The following is a 26785-nucleotide window of genomic DNA, read 5'->3' on the forward strand; positions in this document are numbered from 1 at the left end:
GGGCTGTTATACTGCGGCCTCAGGGCTGGGAGCAGCATTCCAGGTGGAACCTTGCCAGAGCAAAGGGTGAGCATCACCTGGTCTCTGCCACAGCATCAGCTACTCCTGTTTCTTATGTGCTGACAAGGTCAATTTTGCATTCCATTACCCAACACAAGAGGTGCAGCATGGACTGTGGAAGTGTAATTTCTTCCTTATGTGCCTAAGGCTCAATCTGTGAAAAGCAATTGAACAGTAAATTATGAGAACAGCATCCACAAGCACACAATCCTTCATCTTTCATGGAGGTGTATTGGAGGTGATGCCAGTGAAAGCTGCTCTTCTTGGTGGCATATATCCCCCAAAACAACTTCCCACAAGTTATTTCTGGTTCCCTTGTCTGAATTCAAGGCATCTGAGATGAGAACAACAACTCTCTCCTGCTATTCTGCTTCTGTACTTTTTAGGGCCACATCTGCTCTATTCCCCATAAAACAAAGAAGATTTTATTCCCACAACATAGTACAATTTATGGTAGTGAGAAAAACTGTAGTATATTTTACATAAGAGATGAAATTGGTTAATGTCAGTTTCCACAAGATGAAATGTGATTCAGTAAAATTCTAGCAATTTTATTAGTTTTAAAGCATGTATATGAGAACTACACCTAAAGGGCAAATGAAGCAAGAAATTTTTTTTTTTCTTTTTACAGAAACTAAACAGTTTGTACAACTGGCCTTCTCATGCATTTCAGTTCCTCTTTGAATGTAAAATGAACTCCTGATGGGAAATATTCTTCAGGTCGTACTTGAAGACAGAATTATCTCAAGCTCCATGCTAATAGTAACAGTATCCTCCCACTCCTTCAGATGGAAAAAATATGAAAGAGATTGCCTGGGAAAAAACAGGAACAAAAGCTGCCATGGGTTCAGAACTAGAGAAAGTGCCAAAAAGAGCAGGGAGGTCAGCTTTTGGTTACCCACCAAAATCTTTATTTTCCAAAGTGCAAGTAAAAAGAGGGAGATGCATAGGGTCTTTCAGAGGGATGGATGTGCACTCCACTGAGAGCATGCTTTTGGATTTCAGCTGTTTTCCTTGATTATCAAGAATGGCCAGTACTGCTTTGGCAATCAATAGGAAAGTCACTTATTTTAATTTTTACAGGAAAAAGAAAGTTAATCAGTGTAAAGAGCATTCATCAGTCCTGCAGAATAGATTCTGAAATGCAGAGATGCCTTTGGTATCTCCTATTATAAAAGTAATTATCAGAACAAGAAAAATGTACAGGCTGAGTATTACATTTTTTCCATCAAAATGTTTGCTGTTGATCACTGCTGTGGACAAAATTTGCAGGTAGCTTGGCAAATAACTGTTTTCATAACTGTACATGCAAAACACTAAAGTTGGTAGCTCTCTCAGAAAATTCTAATCAGAAACTGATTGTTCCTGCTTCCCCCTCTTCCCAAAGCCAAATTTGCTTCCATCATGGCTGTACATAAAGTTCTGTCAGTAGCAGAGATGCAGCAATCCCTGTCTCAGGAGTTCTCTGGCACACAGAGCTCTGCACACCTACCATGTGGTTTGGGAGGCTGGAGACTGAGGCAGGGCAGGCAGCTGGGGACACTGGGACACTGAGCAGCCTGACAGCTCTGTGTGCCACACTCTGCTGTGGGAGTTTTCAAAGCCTTCATCTTATGCTACTTCCTTCAGTGTGTCTGCTGCTGCCTGCACAGTGAAGGCTGCAATGGAAATCTGCCTCTTCACTTCTTCCCAGGCTTCAACTTGATCAGCTTTGCTTTCAATATCAAACATGGCATCATAGATTCCTGGGAAGGATTCTCCTGCATATTTGTTGTGGCTGCTTGGAGCAAAGATAACATGTCTGTGGGAAAAGAAGAAAAAGGCAATTATCCTAAAAAAAAGAAACTATTAATGGGGTGTGTGTTCATTCTACGTGTACTATATAAAGCAGCTATGAATTCCAGGAAGATCAGAACTCACTAAATACACAGGAAATTTGGCTTCAAAAGGACAGGAACAATCCCAAGATCAAAATCTGTTGGAAAGGCCACAGATTTAGGTCATATGGCATTCTCCTTGGGAAGAGATGACACATTTGTCTAATTAAGAAGAAAACCATGTTACACTTTTTGAAAATGGGAGCTCAACAAACCTGTCTAAGTAATTTGCCAGTCGAGAACAGGGAATAAAACTACTTATAGGCGTGTTGTGAGAAATGGAGTAGAAACCTCAAAAACAGCTAAGTTGCTGCATGATGGTCAGCAGATTACTTACCTGGGAAAGGAATTTAAAAGGAGGGGAAAAAAAAAAATCTGTGTGTGAATCCCTGAGAAAAGCATGAATTATTGAGAAGTGATCATTTTGGATCAGAACTGCACAAAATATCCATCTTATTTTTTGTATTTTTTTTTCCTAAATAATGAATAGCTACATATCTGCAATTAAATTTATTTTAACTATGAAGTATCAAAGCACATTTACACCCAAATGAAAAGAAACATTAAAATTACATTAATAAATGCAAGCAAGTAAGAACTAATAATAAAGAAACAAAAACAGACAGCTCCAAATGATACCCAACACCCAACAAGAAAATTTCTACAAAGAAATTACTTCATTCTTCTCAATATGTGAATGTCAGTTTATCCTAGGAGGATGGAAGTGTGATTCTCAGTTCCACCTGCCTGAAAGACTTGTGGCATGGCACGAAAGCCATCCATCAGTGTGTCAGACATATCCAGTTGATAGGAAAAGGGGGATACTGAAAAAAAGTGAGGTACTTATACCCCTGACACTGAATGCTGGCATCTTGTCAGGTATTCCTAATAAAAGCATTGGGATTCTAGAAAGGATATAGTAGGTAGTGGTTTAAGCTTTTTGGAGCACCTATAGAAGCAGTCAAAACTGGGATAGAGGGGGCTCTGTAGCACAGCTCACAGGCCTTTATCCTGTGCTGAAATGTCCCTCCCTCTCCAAACTCTCCTCGCTTGGCTTTTCTCTTCAACTGACCCTCATTACACATCTGTTCTCATTTACTCTGCCCTCTTTTCACTTTTTTTTGAATACAGTTTATTCATTCTTCACTCAATCTTCACTTTACAATTACAAGAGCAAGTTGTAACAGCAGTATTGCTGCACATCTACAAATAAAAGTCAGAGTATTATGCTGTTGTGGTTTAACCATAGCTGATAAAAAGAGCCAAAAGAGAAGAATTTGGGTCCACAAGACTGGTGTAGCCAAGGAGTTCTCCTTAAGGGTTATAAACAAAATCCACTACCCACTGAATTGTACTTAATGTGTTGAACTCAATTCCTATGAGACCCATACAGCAATTCAACTGACTGGTCAGCTACAAAAATAGGGTGCCTTAGACAGCAGCCTTAGACAGCAGGTCAAGAAACTTTTAGCCTCACCTGTAAAACTTCCTTCCTGGCAAACCCAGAGGATCAGTGAAAGCTCTTTCTACCAACATCAGCTGATCATTCATGATGCGCACTGCTACTGAACTGCAGGAGAGGGAGACAGAAATGTCACACAGCAGGGAAATGTAACCCCCCCAGTTTCATTTAAAACACTTCTCTTTTTTTGACAGAAAAATTAAAAAAGACAAGTGTGGTTTACAGTTTACAGAAAAAAAGGTGGGGTTTTGCAAATGGAGATTCTGAATCCATGTTATAATAATAATTTGATATTTCTGTGTTAAAAAACAACATTTTACAATATGCAAAAAAAAAAAAAGAAACTTTCTGAGAGTGTCAGATACTTGTTTAGTATTAAATGGCACTGGAAAGATGTTACTTAAGAGAACAAAGAACAAGACTGAGATTTACACAGATGAAGATAGCTAAATTTTGGTGTCCAGCCATAAGCCAAATGTCCATAGTCCTGTTCCAATCTATGCAGTAACATAGTAAGGATGGGATTTAGCTGCCTAAACACAACTGGTACCATATGTGGCCTGCAGTCACTGCACTCAGAGGGCACAGGAGTCCTGCAGCAGCCTTAGGCTGTCAAGCATCATATGGATATCTCGATTATTCTGAAGCATCATCCTCTGTCTTTGAATTGTGCTGAAAGTAAAAATTCTGGCATCACCTACAACACTTAGGTGTAGGTGTCTAAATAGAGATCTCAGTCCAACTCTAACTTTCATTGCTACCTGCCTTTCCTGTATTACAGTAACTTTAATGATAACCTGATACTAGTAATAAGCTCATACTATCAATCACAGGAAACATTCCTGTATCTTCTAATGCATCGTTAAAGATACTGCCTGTCTCAGGGTTCAGAGCTCTGTTCTACACTCATCAGAGAATCCTTGTGCAGTAGAAGAAATAAAGAACTGCCACTCTGGGTACCTAAGGCCAACCAGGACATAAATATATACATACGTACATACATATATACATATATATATAAAAAACTCTTTTTTTCTGACTTACTCTTTCTTGTCTACTTGTTCAAGTCTCCTATGAAATTCAGAAGCAGCCTTTGAGAAGTTCACCACAGCAGAAAAAAGAGGATCTAGGAATGGAAGAACATGAAAACTTTGAAGTATTCAGTAAACCTAATACACCTTTTAGTTGCCCAGTGGGAGAACTACATTTGTCCTGCTGATATAATAGCATTAATTTTGTTATTTTTACATAATTGATTGGTTTCCCTAGTGCAGACTTTAAAGAGCTGCACTACTAGTAAATTTTGCAAGGAGACCAACAGCAAAGCAGAGCGCTTGGGAAAGCTTTCACAACCATTCATCTTCCTTCTGCCTTGCAAGCAAAAAACTGGCTGTCATTGCACATTGAGAGCTCTGCAGTTTCCTGTTTAACAAATGCACTGCAGTGTTCAGGTATAAAAAGCCTGACTTCCATCAGAAATACCAGCTGTTCCAGAAGGCTGTGGAAGAACAGCAGGATGTTGCTTGAGGAGAAAGATGTCCCATTCATAGCACAACGGGAGAGTGTGATATGTGCTCTGAGCAGTGTGAGGTGAGGCACAAAAGGTATAGCTGTCGTGGCACACAAGACAGATGCAGCAAGTTAAAACAGCCAAGTCCTGGCTGGAATTGCAGCACAGGAGGTGCCTATGCCGTGTTCCCCCATGCTGTCCACTCAGATGCCAGGGGATTGCCTGACTGTGTGCAGGCAGGTGAGCAGGAATGGCTGCTGCTTTTCCCAGCCCAGTACCTCCGAGACATGTGGAACAACTTAGTTAGAGAAGCAGCAGGCTTTCCTTTTAATGGCAGTAGCAGCTGTGATGTGGGAGGCTCTATTTCATACAGACCTGGGGAAAGTATTGATTTATGCAAGTAATTTTTGTAGAATAAATCACAGGTGGATGTTACGACGCCAACTTCTGGCCCCACCAAATATCAACTGAATTAGAAAGCAAGACAGTTTAAAACTTGTAAATTTTGTCCACAAGTTTCAGAAACCAGAGTATCCTCTCTTCAATTGTGCAGGAAGATGGGACATAGGATTAGATCATCCCCTAAATCCAGTCCTCTGTTGACAGCTATTATCCCTTCACTGTTTATAGATTTATCATCCAATTCCACGTGACAGGTTTTCTGTTCCCAGGACTCGTAGTGAAAGCTGTTCCCCAGACTTATTTGCTCTCCTATTTCTAGCAAACTTATTTATTCATCACAAGCCTACACTTGCTTCATTTTTGTCCTGTTGCTGTTGCTTAGTTGGTACAATTGGAAGCACAGATTTTATGTATGCAAGCTGTTTACAGACTGCAGCTCAGAGGGACACATCACCTTGTGAGGGTGAGAATTCACACTTGTCCACAACCCTGTGGCAAGAGCTTTAAGTTTGCCAGGGGCAGAGTCCTGCCCTGCTGACATCGTGACCATATCACAGCAACAGATTATATTTCAGAAGCAGTAGGAGGGGATTTAAGAGAGAAAAAAAAAAAAAGGCCATCTGAAAAATAATGTAAGAAACTTTCTGTTCCTGTTCACTAGCTTTTCAGTGTTGCTAATGTTGGTTATTTTAGAAAACGTCACATTTCTTTTTTCTCCACTTGAAAACATTATTTCCTGATAGCATATGACTACAAGCACAAATTTTATGGAAAAAAGGTCCCAGCCTTAATTATTGCATATGAACAGCTAAAATGTGAAACCAAATGCAAACAAGAACCTTATTCTATTATTTTAAAGGACAATTGTATGATTTAGTCAGGCTTAATCAACAATTTTCTAACATTCAGTGTTGACAATAAGCAATTTTATGAAAATGCTGAGTTAAATAAACTTTAATTTTTGCAGTATTGTAAAACCTACCTATGTTATTTAATGTATTCTGGTGCAGTACAATAAATTAAAAATTAGAATTTTAGCTTCATTCAAGAAATAATTTAAAATTCATTGGGCATCAGAGAAGAGCCATGAATATAATAAGACCGAAAAACATGTCTTGTAAAAAAATAGTCAAAAGGACGCATTTATAAAGTTATTAAGGAGAGGTCTCAGTGTTACTTGGGTGAAAAAAAAAGCTAAAAATAGAAGATTGCTTCTAGATTCTAGGAATGAGAATAGATGCATTGGTCGGGAGGTAGTTTGTGCAACTCTTAATCTAAAAATAGATAGAAACTCAAACAATGAAAATAAATTATTTCACAGATATTTTGATAGATGTTCTACTACTGCAGAAAAAAATTTCATCTTACAAGACGTGCTGCACTGAACACTAGAACATATTGAAGTAACTCTTGGTGTTTTACAGAATCTCAGACCAGATGATCCATCACACAAGACCTCTGTCTCAAGAGGTCTTTTTACAGAAAAGGGTGTCTTTTCAAAATAATCAACAATTTTTCACCAAAACCATTACATGACATTTCAAACATAATATTTAATTTCCCCCAAATGTGGTTTCAATTTGAGTTACTTACAATTTTTCACATACCCCAAACAAGGACTGCATCTCCAAAAGGTGATTTGTATCTTTAAATAATGGGTTCATCAGATAGCAAGTGAATTAGGACTGACTGAAAAATCTCGTTGGTGCAGAAACACAAGGAGGGATCAAGGCAAGAAAGAAAAAGGCAGGAAAAAAGAGGATACTGAAAATTGCTGTGGAAACTATCCCAGCCTGGGATCCTGAGCACTCTTTGCTTTAGACCTGTTTTATGGGCTCCAGAACAATGTGCTCAGGTGCTCAGAAAACAGATGCATTCATGCAGGAGAGCTGGAAAAATGCTCCTGTAGCTTAAAAATGGCAACCAGGCACTGAGGGAGATAGCGGAGCTCCCCAGGGCCAGATGAAGTTTGGCACGAAGAGGAATGGACACCTATGTCCCTCAATTTCAAAGCAGTTGCCATAAGCACTTGACTTCTTTTTTAAGCAAGGAATGAGGATCAGGCTGAGATACCTCTTTGTCCTACATTTGAGGTCTTTGACTGCCTGTGAGCACTGTAATAATGCCTGTAATTAATAATATGCCTGAAAATTCTTATACCCCTTAGTAATGGGCCAGCACTGAACCCACCACACCCTCTTATCAAGACAATGATGTGTTAAACCTGTGTTGTGTTTAGAAAAAAAAAATAGAGGCTCTTTGCTATGATGGCAAAATTCAAACAGGAAAGAAAGGAATTAATTTGCAGAGCTATGACAGATGTAACATGTTCCTGCACGATTCTAATTAATGCACATAATGCACAGTCCTGTGGCTGTTACTCACCAAATGATACTTTGTAAAGTTTCAGCTGTTCTTCATGCTTCTTGGCTAATTTATAAATTCTGTTGCTGTATCCTTTTAAGGCTTCTCCATAGTCTCTAGAGTCGAATGGAATGACCTGGGAATCTGCCAGTTCATAAACCAGTTTGCCTCGTAACTGGGCAATCGTTAGCTGTTTCTTGAAGGTAGGGTCATAAAATTTTTCCACTAGCTCAAATGTCTCGTACACAGTGTGATAAACAGGATAATTGCTGAATTTGTCTACTTTCTGGAAAAGAGCAAGAAAATTTGTCAATGCTCTGTATTCTGACTGCAGTTAAAAGATGTATTGATCCCTTTATGACTCTGATGTTTTGTTTGGTTTCCAAATCAAAAAAGCTATTTGCTACAAAACACAATTTAATATCCTTCATTTGTGTGTGTTTGTATTAAAAAATTGAACCAGTCCGAATGTGTGGACTGTTGCACAGGATTAAGTGAGCAGGCTTCTTTCTCTCTACCAACACAGACCTGCCTTCAGTTCCATTGCACAGAGGTGGCCTTCTCCAAGAGTGAAAACAGTTTGGAGTTTGCATAGCAGAAGTCCTCAATCACAGCCCCTTTTACCTTGTGTAGCTGTTTCTGAACAGAGCTATGGAAGATTTGTATATTAAGGGGACTATTAATAGCATGGTGGAACAAACTATCCACCTTCAATCAGACTCTATAAATACCTCTCTGTGAACCTGACATCCTACAGAATATACACATCACTGTAACATGTTTTATTCTCCAAACATTTAGGTTTCTTGCTAAATTAAGAAACATTACTGTATACAAACCAGTCAAAGATGCTTTGAAATTTTTTATTAATTATGAATAAGTTCTTTTAACAGGATGACTGCTCAGCACTATCAAACTTCTTCAAGCGCTTTTTCAGGCTTACCCTGTTCTTGGTGTAACGAGCTCTTCCTGATGCAATTCCCAGTCGCTGGAAGTAGGCTTCAAAATCACTGCCTGACCCCAGTTTATTTATTCTGCATGCAGAAAAGACAACATCTTAGTGAGAGCACTTACTGAACAGTATGGTAGTAATTTATGCAAAATGCAGATTTTTCAGAGAAATTGAGGTCAGTTCTTCTGAAGGGCACATCAGGGACACTAGCAAGATCAAAGACTACATGAATGACAAGCTTAATTACTTAACTGATTTTATTCCAACATTCTGATTCAATATCCAATATTGCTAGGAAGATCTTTTAATTGTAGCAATCCTAACTATGGCAATGATGACATTAAAAATACAAACACTTTACGCATAAAATTATATCAGCCACGTCTCTGCCGTCTTAAAACATCAATCATCTATTTCCAAACTAATACGAATTGGGCAGCAGTATGTGTAAAGACAGATGTGTTTGTGTAGTTGGCACATTCCGCAGCAGAATCCAAGACCGATAAATAATTCCCAGTGCGAAAGGCACGGGCAGCATTCGGCACCTGCGGGCCGCCGCTGCCATCTGATGGGGAGCTGCGGCGTGGCAGGGGCGAGGAGACTGCAGAAGACAGACACAGCATCCTAAGTATTTTCAAATATTTACGTTTGAAGTTGAGTTTCAGGTTTATATGTCTGGCCTGATGAATAATTAGTGTTTCTCAGCTAAAAAAAAAATTATTCTATTTTCAGGCGAAGTTAGTGTACATTTCTGCAAGGAATGATGTGCATCAACTAAGAAAGATCAAATCTGGCTGCTTTTTCAAAAGGAAGAAATCTCAGTGGGTCTAATGAATCCAGAAATTTATCTTAGCAGAGCCAGAAACATGCAGATTTTTGTCAAATCACAAAAGGGGGAAGTTCTGTTTACCTTATGTCAGTAACACCACCCTGTGAATAAGATTTAGACTGAGTCACAGGTGCAAAGAGTGTTTTGGAGTTGTAATACCTTCAAATATGAAGTGTTAATAAACTCATATATAGATATGTAATGTAATACATTTACATTCATTGTATAAACAAGAAATAATTACCTCAACTTTTTAATTACTGCTTTTTCATCACTGCTCTAGGCAGATTCTTTCAACTGTTTGCTTATCCTAACAATTTTGATTTTATTTTATCTAGTAGGTGACTAAACTATGTTTTGAACTCTTTCCCCACCCTGTTTTTTTTTTTTAATGCTTTTTAAATTGCTTTTCTACTAAGAAAAAGGTCTTTAGAAAGTGTGAGGTTTCATTCACCACAGGAATAATGTCACCATCATTAAATAAAAATAATAAAATTTTATTTTACTTTACTATTAAAAATATTGCTAGAGAGTCACCTTGTGCTAAAAGGTTTTGTATTTCTGCCATAAATAGCACACCTCAGAAAATTCTAGTAAGTAGCCATGCCATGATATGATTAAAATATTGGGGTAAAAAACCCCGAAACACATTAACAACTTACCTGGGATAGTTATTATTTTCAGATGCGGGATCTTTCTCAAGCCAGCTCTCATAAAGAGTTTTATTTTCATAACCCTCATCAGGGCTTAAAATCTGGAGAGGGAAATATTATAATCTCATTGGAAGTACCTCTTTGCAGCTCCCTGCTTTATTCTTAACCAGCAGTGCTGCTGCATGCAGGGATGCAAATACTGGCATTTGTTGCACACATTTATGCATTCCAAAACAAGGACAGCATCTCACAGACACTTGGAACCAACCACAGACAGTAGGAAAGAGCAGGTTAAAAGGATGCTACCTGGAGCTCATCTACTATAGGGGGAATGTGCATGTACACACACAACAGCATATATAACACTGTGGGACTCCTCCAGAAACTAGAACCCGCTTTCCTTTCAGCAGGCATGGGGAGATGACAACCACAAACCTGTTTGCCCTGAGGTTTGCCCTGCACAGTGACAATATTCTCCCAACAAGGGTAAACCTAAAATTTAACTGCTTGTTCTGTAAGAAAGGTACAAAAGAATTGTACTAGAAGGAAGGGTCCAAACCAGTCATATTATAGCAGTTCCAAGGGGACTCAAACAAGCCTGGAGAATCATTGTGCAAGACACTGTAGGTACAAATACCTACAAATGTAGGTCTCACCCTTACCTCAAAAAACCCCCCAAAAGCTCTGTAACCAGGATGGAAAAGGTAAGTATTAGTGCTGTCATCATGCTGCCAGCAAAACTATGAAAGACTATAAAATAAGTTGACAAAAGCTTTTAGGAAATCTGTGGCAGAGGCAGAAATAAGTCAAGACTCCAACACTGGTCTCCACCTACACTTAAACAACCTTTAACAGACACGGTCCTTTAAGTATAAAATTGGTTATGATGTGCAAGAGGATTGGATTTTTTTTTCCCAAAATACAAAGCATAAATGTTCATGAACACTTACATGGTCCCACCATGTTGTTGAGACTTAAATTCAGCCTTGAAAAACATACAGACTCCAAATTGAAATTGCAAAGAATTCTGACCTCTGAGATTCTGTCAGCAGCTAGCAGGAAAATAACAACTTTTGGAAATAACTGCTTGGCTGCTGTCATTTTCAGGGTACTCTGGTCAAGTCCTAAGGCTAAAGTAAAAACTGCACATTAATAAGAGCAAGCTGAACTCTAGCATATGGGAGCAAAAGCACTCTATGCTCTGGCAAAGATATTATTCTAACAGCTCTGGTCATGTAAAAAACATTGGTCAGCTTTTTCATACAACACTGAGAGCATAGTAAAACATATTTGCACCAAATCTAGCATCAGCATAAGCTTCCTGCTAACTCAAGAGAAGATGAAGAGTTCTCTAAGTATAAATGCAAAATAAGCAGTGATAATCACAGGGGAATTGAACTATTGCAGACACCATTTGGTGGTGACCAAATGTCTAAACCCTGGCAGTAAAGCAGGGCCAAACAACAGTCAACAGCTCAATGTCTCATCTGTAGCTGACGCACACTTAAATGCAGAACTCCCTGAAAGAAAACACTTTTTGTGTACACTACACTTCTTTCTGGTGAGAACTGGCCCACTAAAAAACAAGAAGAGCAAAGAGATCTCTGTTGGACATGTTGGACACCTTACTATGAAGAGAAATAACTTTCCTTTGGACAGGCATAATCAGGCTGCCAGGTTTTCTATTGCTTACATCATGCTTCTACCGTAAAAAGCTAAAATAACAATGAATATGACATTTATTTTTACAAGTCAGTCTCAAGTACTTTGCATGGTACTTTAATGGAAGTTTTCTACTCAAACCAGCAATAGCTGAGTAGTTGACTTAAGATCAGATCTAGGTACTATTTTTACCCCAGAGCACTTTTTTGTAACTTTGTTTATCTTTTACGATGAAATGTCTTCCTGAGTTAGTGGCTTACTGCAGAAAGTAAATTATTTTACCAAGGGCCCTGCAGCACTAAGGACACGAAAATTTTTATAGACAAAAGAAAATGCTCTTCAGTGTGCCAAGTGTCAGAGCTAATATTTGAACAGCATAGATTCTTCCCTCTGCAAGGATGAAAGAATAAGATAGAATTGATAGGAAAATAAAATGTAGAAAAGAAAAATTAAAATCATGGGAATAGCACAGATAAACTTCCCCAGATCTAAACCATGGCATTTCAGCTGGCAAAAGTGTACTGTGTTTGAAAATAACTTGAGATGAATGTATCTAGCAGGATGGGAGATTGGTACCTGGAATCATCCTCCCAAGTGCTATGATTTTTACACTGGACCAAGTGACCGGAGTTCCCTTAAGATTAGGGGAGGAAATAGTTTGAGTTCAGTACATACAAAGGTAGACAACCACATTTGGTCAAACAAATCTCATCCTAAAGGCACCAATTTCTATCCAATGCCTTTACAGGGAGCCTGTGTTGCTGAAGTCAGACAGAGCTGTCTTCTACTACTTGAGATGAATCCTCATCTGATGACAGAAGCCTAATCTGGTTAACTCATATGGAAAATAAAGTTCCATGCTTTAATGGATCACAACCTTTCAACCTTATGATAATGTATCCTGAGAGGTGAAAGTAAAGGACTCATGGTTAGACCACTTGAAATAATGCAAATCCACACATCAGACCTGTCAGAAAATCTTCTTAATCCTTCAATATTTATCAAATATTTCAGGGGCTCAGTGAGATATGGAGGAGATTCAGGAGAACAGACAGAGAGAAAATGGTAGCCAACCAATGTCAAAAATATTTCCCTTCAGGGTTTGTAACTTTAGAGAATTAATCTTGCTCAAGCATTTTGCTTTTATTATCATTATTTTTACTCTATATTGCAAATAATATACCACTTATGTCACTGACACATTTCAATCCTTTTCAGAATACTAAGGAACTGTGAGCATGGATTGTGCTGATGGGATGTTTTGCTATTGATTTTGGTGGAATCAAGATTCTTCTAGCACAGATTTTAAAAATCTGGTATTATTCAATAGTCCAATTTTATCAAATAAACTTGGAGTCTTACTTCTTCTTAGAAAGGCAGGAAAATAGATGGATTCTGTACCTCTTTTGTCAGATTATACACCAGTTTGTAGAGAAGAGGGGTACAATCAACTCTTAATGTGTAGTTACCTGAAAATAAAACAAAAACATGGAAATTTTCCCTTCATGTACTAGTGGCATTATCTTCTTAATGGATTAGACCCTGCAGTCCTTTCTTAGATAAACTTTTTGACTAAGGCAAGAATTTAGATCTTGCCCCAGCATATATACAGCAATAGACTGCGTAGTCTCACTTTGTAAGCTACTGCCACTACAAAGCAATAAAGTATTGATTATAGTAAATCCACAGTAATGTAATTAAGCCTTCCCATAGCTCTAAAATATGCCTAATTATCCCTCATTAGCTACAAGCCCTTGTCACTCATATGCTTCCCAAAGCTTTTGTTGAACAGAAGGCAGAAAAGTAAGATGATGGAAAAAATACCAGATAATGTTAATGATATTTCTAAGGAGAGTCTTTATGTGAAAACTGGAAATTCAAGCCACAAAAGTGCTCAAAACAATGACTTGCGTTGCTTATTTTCATTGCTATAGGACAATAAATAGAAATAATTTGCTGTCCAAAAAGTGGTATAAGAAGTGTTGTGGAGAACATATGATAATAAACAAAATAATTTTCAGAGCACATGAATGCTGTGAGTCTACGGGGGATTTTACTGCTCAGGTGAGAGATGTCCACGATACCTAAGCCAGTGCACTGAACATGGTGTTCTTTCTTATTACACACTTTTTTCCAGTTGTTTTGCTTTCACATTTTCTTTAATGCATAAAGCAAGAGACATGTTTGAATAATCAAGATTTAGAAGAAAATTGTTAAGGCAGCAGCATGTTGGCTGCAAACCAACTAAAAAATATGCGTTACAATTCATGGTGAGAATATGAAGCAGTTGTAAAGCTATTATTTCATTTGTAAGATTTTCTAGGTGTGAAATTCTGCTCTACTTTTTACCCAGCATGTAGGCAGTATAAATGAACAGCTCTAACCCTCCTTATTCCCCAGCTCCAACTGAGCATTTAGAAACTAGGTTTGGCTTTTCTTTCTTTCCAAGACTTTTGTGACAGACAAAATTTTTAGCTGACAGGAATAAAGAGAGTTCCTAAATATGCCTGTAGATATCAATTTTCTTCACACACAGGAAGCCCAAATAAGTTGAATTTGATATGGGAAGAGTTATGCCCTGAATAACTGAGGTTATGCAGCAGAGCAGCTTCACAGGACTCTTCCGACTGTTATTTCGGCACAGAAAACAGCAAAAAGGTCTTTCTGTAATAAAGTGCAACATCATTTCAGAAGGATTTTGTGATATAGATCATAGTGTTGGGCCCTCTCCAAAAAAAGGGCCAGTTTCTAAGCAGCACTCCTGAATGACAAATTCTTCTCATAATCTGAAGGACACTGTAAATTGAATAATGGTGGATAAGGTTTTTTTGTGAAACACTTTTCAGTGTCTATTTTTTTTAAAAGTCCTGCTGTAATAAATATATAACTCCCTGCTCCTGGCAATCAACAAAGGTGAACACACTGGCTGATAGCACCAAAGCATCTTCCACCCCCACAAAGTGTAAGCTTGAGGTCTTACCATCACAATAATTTACTGTCTCAAAATATTATAATTCCACAGGGAAAGGAGATAGAGCTGTGATCAGAATAAGGAGCAGACTGTCATATATTCAAACTACAATTGTAAATTAAAGTTAATGCAGTTAAGAGACAGTTTAACATACAGAATGCTCAGTCCATTAGCACAGAATAATAAACTCCTCCAGAGGAGATATTCTGGACTCAGACACATGGAGTGCAGCTCATGGATAGCACTACTTGCAAAAGAAAGCAACATGAAAACTTAAATTGTTCTCTCTCCCTCTTAATTAGGTATTTGCTCTACTTATTCTGTATACCACAATACCTGTCTCATGCAGTAAATAATTCACAGAGAACTAATAAAATTTACACCTGTAAAGCCAGGTAAAGTTTAAAATAAAAGACCCACCTTCTATAGAAGAATCTGCATTGATGTAAGCAACTGCCCGTTCCTGAAGGACTTTGGAATTTTCCTAGGGTTGTAAATGTACAATTCTTACTTCCAATCAGTGGCATTTAGTCAAGAGCATGTTAAGTGCACTATTTTTTAGAGCATTACTGTTAAGATCTCAGTCAGGATAATTACTACTGTGTACCTTACTAATTATATTGTTTGAGGATGGGATAATGTGCTGGACATATGAAATTCATTGTTCCTTTCTGGGATTTAATTTGTTGTGGAAAACATCCACAAAGTGTAGGTGATTCCTGCTGCATTACACAAGGGCAAAATGGAGCAGGAAAATTACTGAACAGAATTGTAACACAGTAAAATTGGTTATGACATACATTTTAACTCTGCACTTCAGCACTTTCTGAACGTGCAACATGTGACTGTGAGGTCAGCCACAATTCCTCCATTCTTTTAATCCCTAGTTTTCCATATATGCTCCCAGGACTGAACTCAATTTTAACACTGATAAACCAAGCACTCCTTCCATATCTACAATCTTCCATTTCAAAATGGGATAAGTCTAAACACTGAAATTTTCTACTAAAATGCACTTGACTGAGTATTCTGGGTTCACTAAGCATTCTTTTCATGACAAATATATGCAGACATCTTGTTTATTTTTTTTTCAAACTGGTAATTATGTTCGAAATTGATATTCTAATTGGTAAGTGGTATTTCACGAGATTTTGGCTTTGTGACAGATATTTTAATTAGGTTAGCAATTGTTACTTGATTAATTCAATTTATAATCCAACTAATAATTTGTAAGTCATGTGAACTAAAAATTTAATTGGTAATTGATAACTACATAATGAAATTAAAATCACAGAAAAACCCCCAAAAAACCCAAACAGGAGAGGAGATCCTGCAAAAGAATATGATGGGAAGGAGCAAGACTGTACTTGCCTATATGGGGCCTTGCATATATGCAAAATCATATTTGCAGCATAAATAAATTCCTTTGTTTATGAGCAATCGAGATTTTCTGTGTAGCAAAAGGATGTTGCCACAGCTGAATTATTTCTGTTACACAGAAAATGGTGAATATCATGGGTTAAATTTTCTCGAGATTTAATACATGACAGATCTGGCAGCTGCAGAGAAGAGGAATGTAAGCTGTGAGGAATGTCTCTAGAGAAACTGAATCTAATTTAGGTCTAAAAGAGTAGTAATGCACACCACCAAGATGAACCAAGGAAAAAATAACATTAAAAGACATGTTCAAATATGAACTGTACTTACAGTTTTCTAAGCTTATACAGCTGCCATTTCATGAAATAATGAATGATAGATTACTAGATACCAAATTATTACAGAAAACCCATTACAGAACAGCAGTAGCAATATTTAACAAATAGAACATAAGAAAACTCCCTAATTTATTAATGAAGTGTTCAAGAGAAATTGATTTCTTAAGTACCATTGTTTCATATTCGTCATAAAGATAACAATTGTGTGGTTTTTTGTTTTTTGGTTTTGTTTTTTTTTTTGGGTGGTTTTTTTTTGGTTGTTTTTTGTTTTGTTTTTTTTTTCTTGACAGCACCTATATGTATGCAGAGATACACAGACAAAGAAATCACAAATAAAGTTCTACATACAGCATATTTTTGTCAGTGGAGTTCAGGAGTTCACGTGAGATGAAAATTTAATGCCAACTATTTAAAATTTCTCAGTAAATGATTTAAAAGAATTTAAATTACTTTTTCTTCATGTTTCATAAACCAGCAGTAAGATGAAGACATTGTTACAGCTGGAAGCCAAACAGTTTATGGGTGAAAAAAATAGCGCAGATCTGAACGAATAGAAATCTCAGCTTTGTTAACAGAAGAGTGATGGAATCCCCTTGGTGTGTGGAAGCATTTTTCTGGGTTTGTTACCTCTTCTGACATGTGCCATTTTGCTATGTGATTTTGTGATTCGCTGAAATACATGCCAATAAACTAAACTAAGAAGATTTGGTTTTTTATTTTATAGATTCTGAAAGCTCTATCCACACAGCTAAATATTAACTTGTAAATAAAATTCTAACAGAAGGATAAGACAACATATATCTGTTAAAATATTCAGTACTAATAAATTGACATAGTTCAGCAGAAATGTGTTTCATCAGGCAATTTTCTTCCTGCTCTATTTCTAATTTGGAATTTACAGACAAAGCAATGAAAACTCTCGCAAGATCTATATTTCTTATTGGGGTTGAACAAATCCACTAAGAACGTGCCCAATAGGAAAAGGAAGATAAAAATACCCAGAACCTCACTTCTGAATTTGTCAGCATTCTTCTTTCAGGCAGGTATACAGTCAGGAATCCTCCTACAGAATTAATTGACTGTCCTGCCCCTGAGAACCTACAATGCTGGAATTCACAGGAATTTTGTTCTATTCACTCACAGATTATCTATTCTTTCATTTGCCCAGTAGGATTGATTTTCATACAAAGGCTTGGCATGCTTATGGATCAGAGGTTTAGAATCTGGACTTGAATTTATAGAAACGAAGAAATTTCTCAAATAGAAAGTTAGACCAGTCTGGGTCAAATAAAATGCTATCATTCTGTTAAATGACAAGATAAATTTCCACACATAGACCACTGTGGGATATTAGCTTTGAATCAAAGTAGATTTTTAAATCTTAGAAGAGTTAGTGCACTTATGTTGTTAGAAGCTAGCTAGGTAGGTAATTTATATAAATACATGAGTGTCTCACAACACCTGAAGGAGTCTGTTGTACTCTGATTTTACCACAGAGTTTTTGATTGCAGTTTAGGAATAAATCCTGGGTAGTGCAGTCACCTGCAATACACTTTCAAGTTTTGCTTTGCTTTACACAGTTTATTTACCTCAGCCCACTCTGTGGAACCCAATAATCCAAATTCTTCTGCATCCCAGCTAGCAAAAATAATAGTTCGCCTAGGTCTCCAACCTGTAATTACATAGTTAAACTTGAAAATTCAACTTATACTTTAAAAGTCTACTGACCATGCTTAATGAAATAGCTTTTAAAAACAGAACTTAACAGATATAACAGTAAAAAAAAATTCTCTCTAAAATCCTTAGGGGAACATATTGTTGCAGAGGCATTTCTTCTTAATGCAATATTTTCATTCTGCACAGCTGAGAGGGTGTCAATACTCAAAAGGGAATGAATTCAGCCAACTACCACGCAATGCCACATATGCATCTTTCCAATGACCCTACAGCTTTCATAATGAGAAATAAAACTTTCAGTAGAGGTGAAAAGTTAAATCAATACAAAAGCTTATGGAAGCACTGATGCTCAAAGCTGCTGTTTCCTCTATCCATCATTTTACATCTGTAGTAAGTTACCTTCCATCTTCATTTTACCAAAACTCCGTACGATTTCTTGCAGAACAGCAGCACCGGTGGTTGGATCAATACCACCGAACACCCAAGAATCTCTGTGACCACCTAAAATAATGTATCTGTCTGGAAACAAACATACAGTAACAATTAATAATTCAAAATGCACTTGGATTACCTGTGATTTCCTTTGGCTGCATCTTTACTTGTATGAAATCAAATATAAAGTTCAATATCAGTTTTACAAGTTTATTTTTTTAAGGGGATCTGCAATCATTCACTTACTCTACTAAGGTCTGCAACTAAAGACAGTAAATATTTAATAAATATTTAAAAGTCTTTGTTGTGTGTGACCTGTTACAGTAGTATAATGTATCAATAATATAAAGTATCAATAGTATCAACAGAATAATGTTAACATCCCAAATCATTACTAGCTTTCTGTAATTTGAATGATGTTAATTATTCCAAAGGCAAAATCTATGACAGATGTAAGGTGAAGCATACTGTAAAGTGGCAGGAATTATAAAAAAAAAAAAACATTCTCCCATGTCTATCACTGTATTTTAAAGGGAATGCCATTCTTAGGAATGCCAATGACAAATAGTGTGATGGGAAAGACAATAAAACTACAAAGAATTTCTCAAGACTCTGTGTTGTGTGGTTATCTAAAACACTTTAAGTTTCTTACAACACAAGTACAATTTCAACAAATACAAAAGAAAGAAGGAATTAAAATCATCAAGCACCTGATGCTCACCTGGTTCCAGAGCTCCTCTGAGGATGCCAATGACATTGTAAATTCGTGTGATTTTATTCCTTGTATGAACATGCATTCTGACTTTTCTGAAATGAAAGGGAGTGTGGAGTAACCATTTTTGATTAATAAGCCAATAAAAAACCAATGCTAATAACACATAAACCAGAGAGTTTGTGCTTCTGTCCTGCTTTGTGTTTTCAACACTGATCCAATGTGTGTTCAGCACTGTCATGCTGTCTCAGAAACCCATTTTTTATTTCAGTTTAGCCTGCTGATGATGCCTTAGAAAAAATCCTATGAGCTGGGCCAGTTTATAAATTTGTGAAGATTTGCAGAATTTATAGAACATATTTTTTATGGGAACCAACCAGATAATTGTGTACTAGAGGAATAAACTGAAAAACACGCACAGTAATTAAAAATACATCTCCCTTTTGACCAAAATTATAATTGTGGATATGCAAATGTTTACAAAGAATACACTTTGGTTTTTTAGCACAGATCCATGCAATAATATAGAACCTGGAGGAAAGGTAATTAGGAATATTCATCCAGAAATAAACTGAAATCTCTGTTTAGGACAGCAGATCTAAGGGATTAAGATTTGTCAGTCACAGAATCACAGAATTGTTTGGGTTGGCAGAGACCTTAAAAGTCATCTAGTTCCAATCTCCTGTCAGGGGCAGGGAATCTTCCATTAAAGACAGAAAACCCTCTACTAGAAGCACAGTTTTTTATCTCCCTGTCCCCCACCAGTAAAATCCACTTGTGAAATTTTATAAAAACAAAGGGAATCTGGGTATTTGGAAAGATAAAACTAACACAGTGTTCAGCCCCCTTACGCTGTGGAAGAAACAAAGCACCAAACAATGGGGAGGTTCTGTGTCTGGCAAAACCTCAGGAGATCCACATTTGAAGTTATCTTTTCAGCAGCTAATCTGCATAGCTGTCAAAATCAAAACCTACTTCAGGACAGCCACTGGATCTTTGCCCAGAAAGTAACAGAAACCAGTGCCTTAAACATGCATATAAGTGCACACTTTCCACGTGCAAGTGACTTTCTACCTAGAATCAAAAGGTTCATTTTGATATGTACATGCTCTGAGAAAGATGTGTAGAAATAATCCATATTTACAAAAAAAAAAGTTACTCTATCAAGTAGGAAGATGTTAAAAAGTGTACTCAAAAATACAATGATACAATGGATGAATCATCTTGTTTTCTCATTGCTGCTTTTCAAGATACTCCAAACAGCACTGTAATTATGTTAAATATGCTTTCTTATTTAGTTATTCCTACTTCATTCATTTTCAGCTAGTGTTAAAGCAGAGAAGAAAAGAATAATCATAAATGAAGTATTTATAAAATTATATATATACTCAGACATACACTTGTTATCCAGGAGAAGTAGAGATAAGGATACACCATTTTTACACACTGTTCATTGGGGTCCACTAACAGTCCTCATTAAATAATACCTCATGTAAACTGAAACTATAATTATGTAAATCATAGAAAAGTGATCTTTAGCTTTATTGCAATTTATTGCCAAATGTCATTGTCATGTGGCTTGATCTGCTAATTTATGATCTTTTTCTAATGCAATTTATTTTCAAATTCTAATAATTATCTCTAAATGTATCCATAGCAGAAGGAAGTAAATATCTTCAGAGTATGTGTAGATGTATTGCTTCAGAGTCTTTTCCTCAGAGGGATTTTTTTTTTTTTTGCAATACTGTAAAAACAGGCAAGTATTAAAACAGACCTTGTAGAAGAGTTGCCTGTGAATCCTGGCCCTATATTATAAGACACATTGAGACTTCCCTTCCAGCTGCTGTCTGGAGCTGCAGGTCCTCCCATTGCACTGTGAAGTGAAAACCAAGACATATGCAGTTGACCATTAGGCTGAAACCTTAAATTCTCTTAAAAATTATTGCAGCAAAACCTAGGTGGTTTCACAAAATTCTTAAAAGCATTATTGCAAAACCAGAATGCTTTGAATTTTCCACATTTTCTGGAATTACTACATTACTACTACATTAATTACTACATTATTACTTCTGAATTACTTTCATTACTACAAAAGAGTAGCAAATGAAAGTAAGAGCATAGATTTAGCTATCTTAATATGAAACATTTGTCTGCACATTTGTCAACCCTGACTTCTGGAGAGGAAGACGGATGTATACTCACCGTAGTAATACTTCTGCATCATGATACCCAATGGGATGAACCGGGATTTTGGGAATCCCTACACCTCCATCAAATTTGTATCTGAAAGTGTACTCTGAGAAACCAGAACAATATCAAGTTTATGGCATTCTTAGCAACTTCAACCAAACTGGAAACACTTTTGAGCAGAGCAGCCACAAGCATGCATGATTCTTTTTAATTCTTACATCATTTCTCACACACTTCTTCTAGAAAACCAAACTGTAATGACAGAACCAGTAATGCATCTGCACTGCAGTGCAAAAGATGTCCCATGCTTGATGCAAAGCTAGATTGCTGTCCAACCATGTTATTACATTTCCTCCAAGCTGGCTCTGGGGAAACCAAGCAGGTATGTGAGGTGAATATGACACCTGTGCAGCTGCTTGACAAGCTGCAGAGGACATCCACAGATGCATTTCCCTGGGTTGAAGACATCAGCCAGCATCTCTGTGAGCCTGCTGAACCTGGCACACACAACCTCTCCTGGGTTTAGGTTGTCTTATGTCCCCAGCAGTAGCCACACAAGCTACCCATGAGCTTTCCAGAAGCATCCCTGTACAGCCATCCCATCAGCACCCAGCACTGGCAGGCATCTTAGTTCAGACCAAGTTTAGGATGCCAACAAGGACAAGAGAAGCACATGATACCAAATTTTGAAAGACTCCAGGCTGCTCTTATTTTTTCTATAGGAATTTTATTCCATTTAAAAAGGATTTTAAACTGTTTTTTCTGCCTGGAAGTTATGATCAGCAAGGAAACATACCACCAAGTAAAGCTATTAGTCCTCTTTGATGGCAAAGTATAACCTTGTTTAAAATGCTCCTCTTGAGAAACACAGATATTTTAAAAAGGCTGTAAATTCTCATTCATTTTCTGCTGCTTCACAGTCTGTAAATCTACATGTCCTGCTTTTTTACGTGTCACAAGGGTGGGACCACACAAAAAGTTTCCTAGAAACTTTATTCCGCTGCCTAACTGAAAGCAGTTAGAATGACACAGACAGAACTTAGTGTGTCACTGTCATATTTTCTGAAAAATCCCTTCACTAGCACTTCTTCTCCTGGGAAGCTGAAAAGCCTCAGAGAAAAATGAAAACAATAATTATCTGATTGCTTCTCCTGTTTTTGCTGCTTTGGAGTGTGGTCTGGAGTTTGTTTACCAACTGGTCATTGTTTGATTGGTCTCATGTGAATTGTTTTGACTTAATGACCAATCACAGTCAGGTTGTGTCTGCAAGGAGTCACGAGTTTTCATTATCACTCTTTGTAGCCTTTCTCTATTCTTTAGTATTGTTTAGTATAGCATTCTTTAATATTATATAATATCATAAATAATAAACTAGCCTTCTAAGAACATGGAGTCATATTCAATCATTCCTCCTTCCTCCTGGGGACCTGAAAAGACCACAGTTAGTTTGCAATGGAAAAGTAACTATTGTCACTAAGAATTTCAAGCAGCTTTTTTCTGTGCATCTGTGCTGAAAAGAAATTAACTTCTAGTGCCACACTTCCAGCAGCAGTTTATGAAGTACTTGATGGCCCAGGCTACAGAACTTGCACTCACCTTTGGCAGGATAACCTGGTGTTAGAGGGTCCCCAGCTCCATTCAGATTTAAAACATTCCCACGCTGGACTCCTCCACCTGGAAGGTTCCATCCACCTGGATAAGGATCTACTCCTGGAGCACAGTAGTCAGCAGGGTCTGAGTAAAGTATAATCCCTTGGGCTCCTGCTAATATGGCATTTTTAACCTGAAAAATTATTTGGCTTTAAGATGCAGCTTTTTTTTTTTTTAATGCAGCAATAAATCTGAATGTTGAGCTTGGCTTACATGCACATGTTTTTAGAAGATAAGTATGTGAAAGAGTTGAAAATTACCCCAGATTCAGCAGAAGAACCAAGCATAGTGAAATGCAGTATGTTCATTATTTGTGTCAAACTTTTAGTCATAGCTTAAGGCTATGAAATAAAGAACAGAACATAAAAATGAGGCACAAAACCTGACCACCATCCCCAGTGCCCCACTATCACCAATTTTGCCAGATTTGTTGTCTAAAATCAGAAGAGATGGTTACTCAGTTTCTGTGCATCAGACTCCTCGTCAAAGTGCTACTATTTCAAAGTACTGCAGTTCTATGGATGGCACATATCAAAAGACTTGGCTCTACAAAATACTCAGTTCCCTGAACTATTCTCTTGAAAGAGCTGCCTAGGGAGTTTGCAGTCATCTCTGTCTCAGGAGTTTAATACATTCATCTGTTTTGGAAGTTATTCTTAGACTGCAGTCACAATGGATACATTTCAGGCTTCCTTCTGCTCATATGTTCCAATGAACGGCCCTTATTAATTCCCTCAAGCTCTGCCATCAACAGTGTCTGACCCACAGAAGAAAAATTAAAACACAACCCTTACTTTGTTTCCTCTGAAGATCTTCCCATATCTGGCAATGACAATCTTTCCTGTACAGTTAATTCCCATTTCACGCTCCAGCTTAAAAAAATCTTCTGTACGGCCATAATTCACATACACCAGATCTGCCTGGGCAGAAAAGAAAAGCAGTGGTGTGGCAATCAGTCAGTCAACAAACAAAATACAAAATTATCAGAAAAAATTTCATTCACTATGTATGACAGAGGATTTTAATTTTTTTTTTCATTTCTACAAATGAAATCCAGTGTCCATAAAAACAACAGCAAAATATATCCACAATGTTCTATAGGAAGCTTTGGCTCAAAATTCTGATTGGCTATCATCCTACAGTTAACAGTCCTAAAAACAGGCTGCAAAATAAACCAGAGTACTTTGGTGAACTGACAAACATTTCTGGCTGTGACAAAGCAGTGCTATGCCTTATATAGACAAACACTCACTACTATAAAAATTCACTCATTTATGCAATGCAATGTTGTCCCTGACCTGTTCCATAATGAATTAGCAGATTAAGTGAGGAACTTTTGTGGCCTTTGAAGGCATTCATTTAATCTGTCTTCCAATTTGATATAAATATTCTAGCATTATTCTACTAAATGCTACTTCTATCTGTGCCTTAAGCTAGTCCTCTACATATGACTGAATAACATGGAGCAATCTGAGATGTATCCAAAATTTTCCATCAAGATAAAAACTTTTCACTTATTATGTTATTCAGAGTTCTAGCAATTTGGGAAAGCTCTTTTTTTACTCATAAAAGTCTTCTAACCTTTGCATAATATGAGCCCTATCTGTGCCTAGGTGTTTTTTAATTAAGAAAAATTATAATTAAAACAACAAATATTTTGAGAAGTTGGAGCAATCTGTCCCAGCAAGTGTTTCAAAAAATAGGTAACAGTACCATTACATAATTTCTTTTCTCACCTCTGGCACTCCTTGTGCTGAAAAAGCATTATATGGTGGTAGTATATCACTAACATTTTCATAGCCCTGTGGAGGTGGTTCAAACAATGATGTATTGAAAACCTATCAAAAAAATAACAGTAGTCTTTGGTCAAACATTCTAGGCACAAATTCACACACTAAGAAAATGTTAATTACAGTTTAAACTAAAGTTAGGAGACAGCTATTCAGTTTCTGTGCATCAGACTTCTTGTCAAATAATTACTATTTCAAAATACTGCAGTCCTATGGATAAAAAGTATCAAAAGCCTTGTCTTTTGCCAAGATAGTCAGCTTTGTCAGAAGTTTAAATTATAGTTTCCATGAATTGATAGCAAAAAATACAGTTCTAACTAGTACACATAAGTTCAAACAAAAACACAGGTAGGGATCCAAGCTGAAATTTTGTAACAGAATGCAGATAAGAATACAAAGAGACAGATCACGTGTCAGAAGATGCTCATCAGTCACTGCCTCCACCTAAGGAAAGAAGTAGCTTAAAATTGCCAAGAGAAAAAGACATCTGGTTCATCCATGTCATCCCAAGTGTCTTTTTGTGGTTTCTCCCACCTGCATTATTATTCTCTTTATCTCTTGTCTAGTAATACTCCAGTTAAACATGTTGCCTTTCATCACTATGCATTGTAACACTCACATTGCTTTAAGTTGCACATCCACCGTTGCCACTTTGTGAGACTGTAGCTGAGACACTGTTACAGGGTTTCTGGAAGAACTCCTTCATTCTTTCACCTCTAAGCTTGTGTTATCCCTGAGCACACACTCCTTACTTTCTACCCTGGCTCTTCATCCTTACCTATGTGCTATGATGCTGCTCTAGCAGTGCCACCTCCTCTCCTTGCTCAGCATCCTTGTCAGAATTTATATCAACTTCTTTATTTCCCTAGGCATTCAAAAGGGAGAAGATGTCTACAGACTGACTAGTTCATTCGTACTTCTAACACTAACTTAGGAGACATCATAGGAAGCCAGTAGGATCAGGTTCAGAGCAAGGGAAACAAGGCAATACTACATAAAATTGATAGTACCTCAGCAAGTTGTGGAAGCAAATATTGTACAGCTGTTCAAGCAGGGTTTGGATAGGTACTTGGAAGAGAGATGCAATGAGGGTCACTGACTGGATAAATACTTGGAAAAGATCTAATGTAGATTTTTCAAGAGACAAATTGCAGCACAGTCAGAGAAGCCCTGAGCTGAAAACAGCGAGACACTGGAAGAACTGCATGCCTGAAATACATTTCTTTGTTCTTAAATGTCCCTGTGCATCCACTTAAATCTGTTTATGGAAACAGGATATTAGCCTAGATGTATCCTTAAGCTGAACCCTTCTAACACCTTATGGTCTACTGGTGTTAACTGCAGCCTCTCCACACATCCTCACTCTTCCATATGAGGCACTCAGATCTCAGTCACTTTGCTGTGTTTTCTGCATAGCCTGAAAAACCATTTCCAAATATGAATTCCCTTTGCACTGGATTATTTTTTGATAATATAAAGCATATGCTGAGCTGAGCAGGTGAGAATACAGAGGATGACACTTTTTTAACAGGAAATCACTTGGAGATTTTTTTAGGTTTTACAGTAACATAGTTTCGTCATTGAAAAGATCACCTCATTCCCTTGATCATCAATTAGTGAAATGTAGTTTGGCTGCTCTTCATTTGGGTATGAAAGAAGCACATCATAATTAACAAGTTCTGCTGAATCCAATCCAAATTCCTTCCAATGGCCTTGAATTTTTTTGGCAAGAAGAAGATTCTGTTCAGTTCCTGCGAGGTGAGGCAACTTGGTAAATGAACTAGAACAAAACAGAAAACCACTGGTAAGCAGCAAATGCAGAGAGATACAATACTGAAATATGATCAGTGTGTGTAAAGATAATCTTCAAGACACAC

At 37.2% G+C, this 26785-nt stretch overlaps 1 protein-coding gene across 8 annotated transcripts in view; it reads right to left on the reverse strand.

Annotated features, from left to right (window-relative positions):
• Nucleotides 1-590: 590 nt before the first annotated feature.
• The window catches only part of LOC135294387 (N-acetylated-alpha-linked acidic dipeptidase 2-like), a 35732-nt gene continuing 9537 nt past the window's right edge, over nucleotides 591-26785 (reverse strand). For 5 of the 8 annotated variants that reach the window (XM_064409560.1, XM_064409561.1, XM_064409558.1 and 2 more), the window contains 17 exons: nucleotides 26502-26688; nucleotides 24855-24956; nucleotides 23913-24038; nucleotides 23065-23251; nucleotides 21481-21574; nucleotides 21053-21151; nucleotides 19288-19373; nucleotides 18534-18653; nucleotides 18047-18129; nucleotides 15163-15226; nucleotides 13173-13240; nucleotides 10119-10210; nucleotides 8619-8709; nucleotides 7697-7961; nucleotides 4444-4525; nucleotides 3415-3507; nucleotides 591-1861 (listed from right to left, as the gene is read on the reverse strand). In XM_064409560.1, the coding sequence (XP_064265630.1) occupies nucleotides 1672-1861; nucleotides 3415-3507; nucleotides 4444-4525; nucleotides 7697-7961; nucleotides 8619-8709; nucleotides 10119-10210; nucleotides 13173-13240; nucleotides 15163-15226; nucleotides 18047-18129; nucleotides 18534-18653; nucleotides 19288-19373; nucleotides 21053-21151; nucleotides 21481-21574; nucleotides 23065-23251; nucleotides 23913-24038; nucleotides 24855-24956; nucleotides 26502-26688 (2029 nt within the window). In that variant the 3' untranslated portion in view covers nucleotides 591-1671. Of the gene's footprint in view, nucleotides 1862-3414; nucleotides 3508-4443; nucleotides 4526-7696; nucleotides 7962-8618; nucleotides 8710-10118; nucleotides 10211-13172; nucleotides 13241-15162; nucleotides 15227-18046; nucleotides 18130-18533; nucleotides 18654-19287; nucleotides 19374-21052; nucleotides 21152-21480; nucleotides 21575-23064; nucleotides 23252-23912; nucleotides 24039-24854; nucleotides 24957-26501; nucleotides 26689-26785 lie in introns of those variants that run through there. The other 3 variants (XM_064409565.1, XM_064409566.1, XM_064409563.1) reach the window with 3 other exon arrangements.

Source organism: Passer domesticus, chromosome 2 (assembly GCF_036417665.1).
Source record: "Passer domesticus isolate bPasDom1 chromosome 2, bPasDom1.hap1, whole genome shotgun sequence".
In the NCBI taxonomy this organism is placed as follows: domain Eukaryota; kingdom Metazoa; phylum Chordata; class Aves; order Passeriformes; family Passeridae; genus Passer; species Passer domesticus.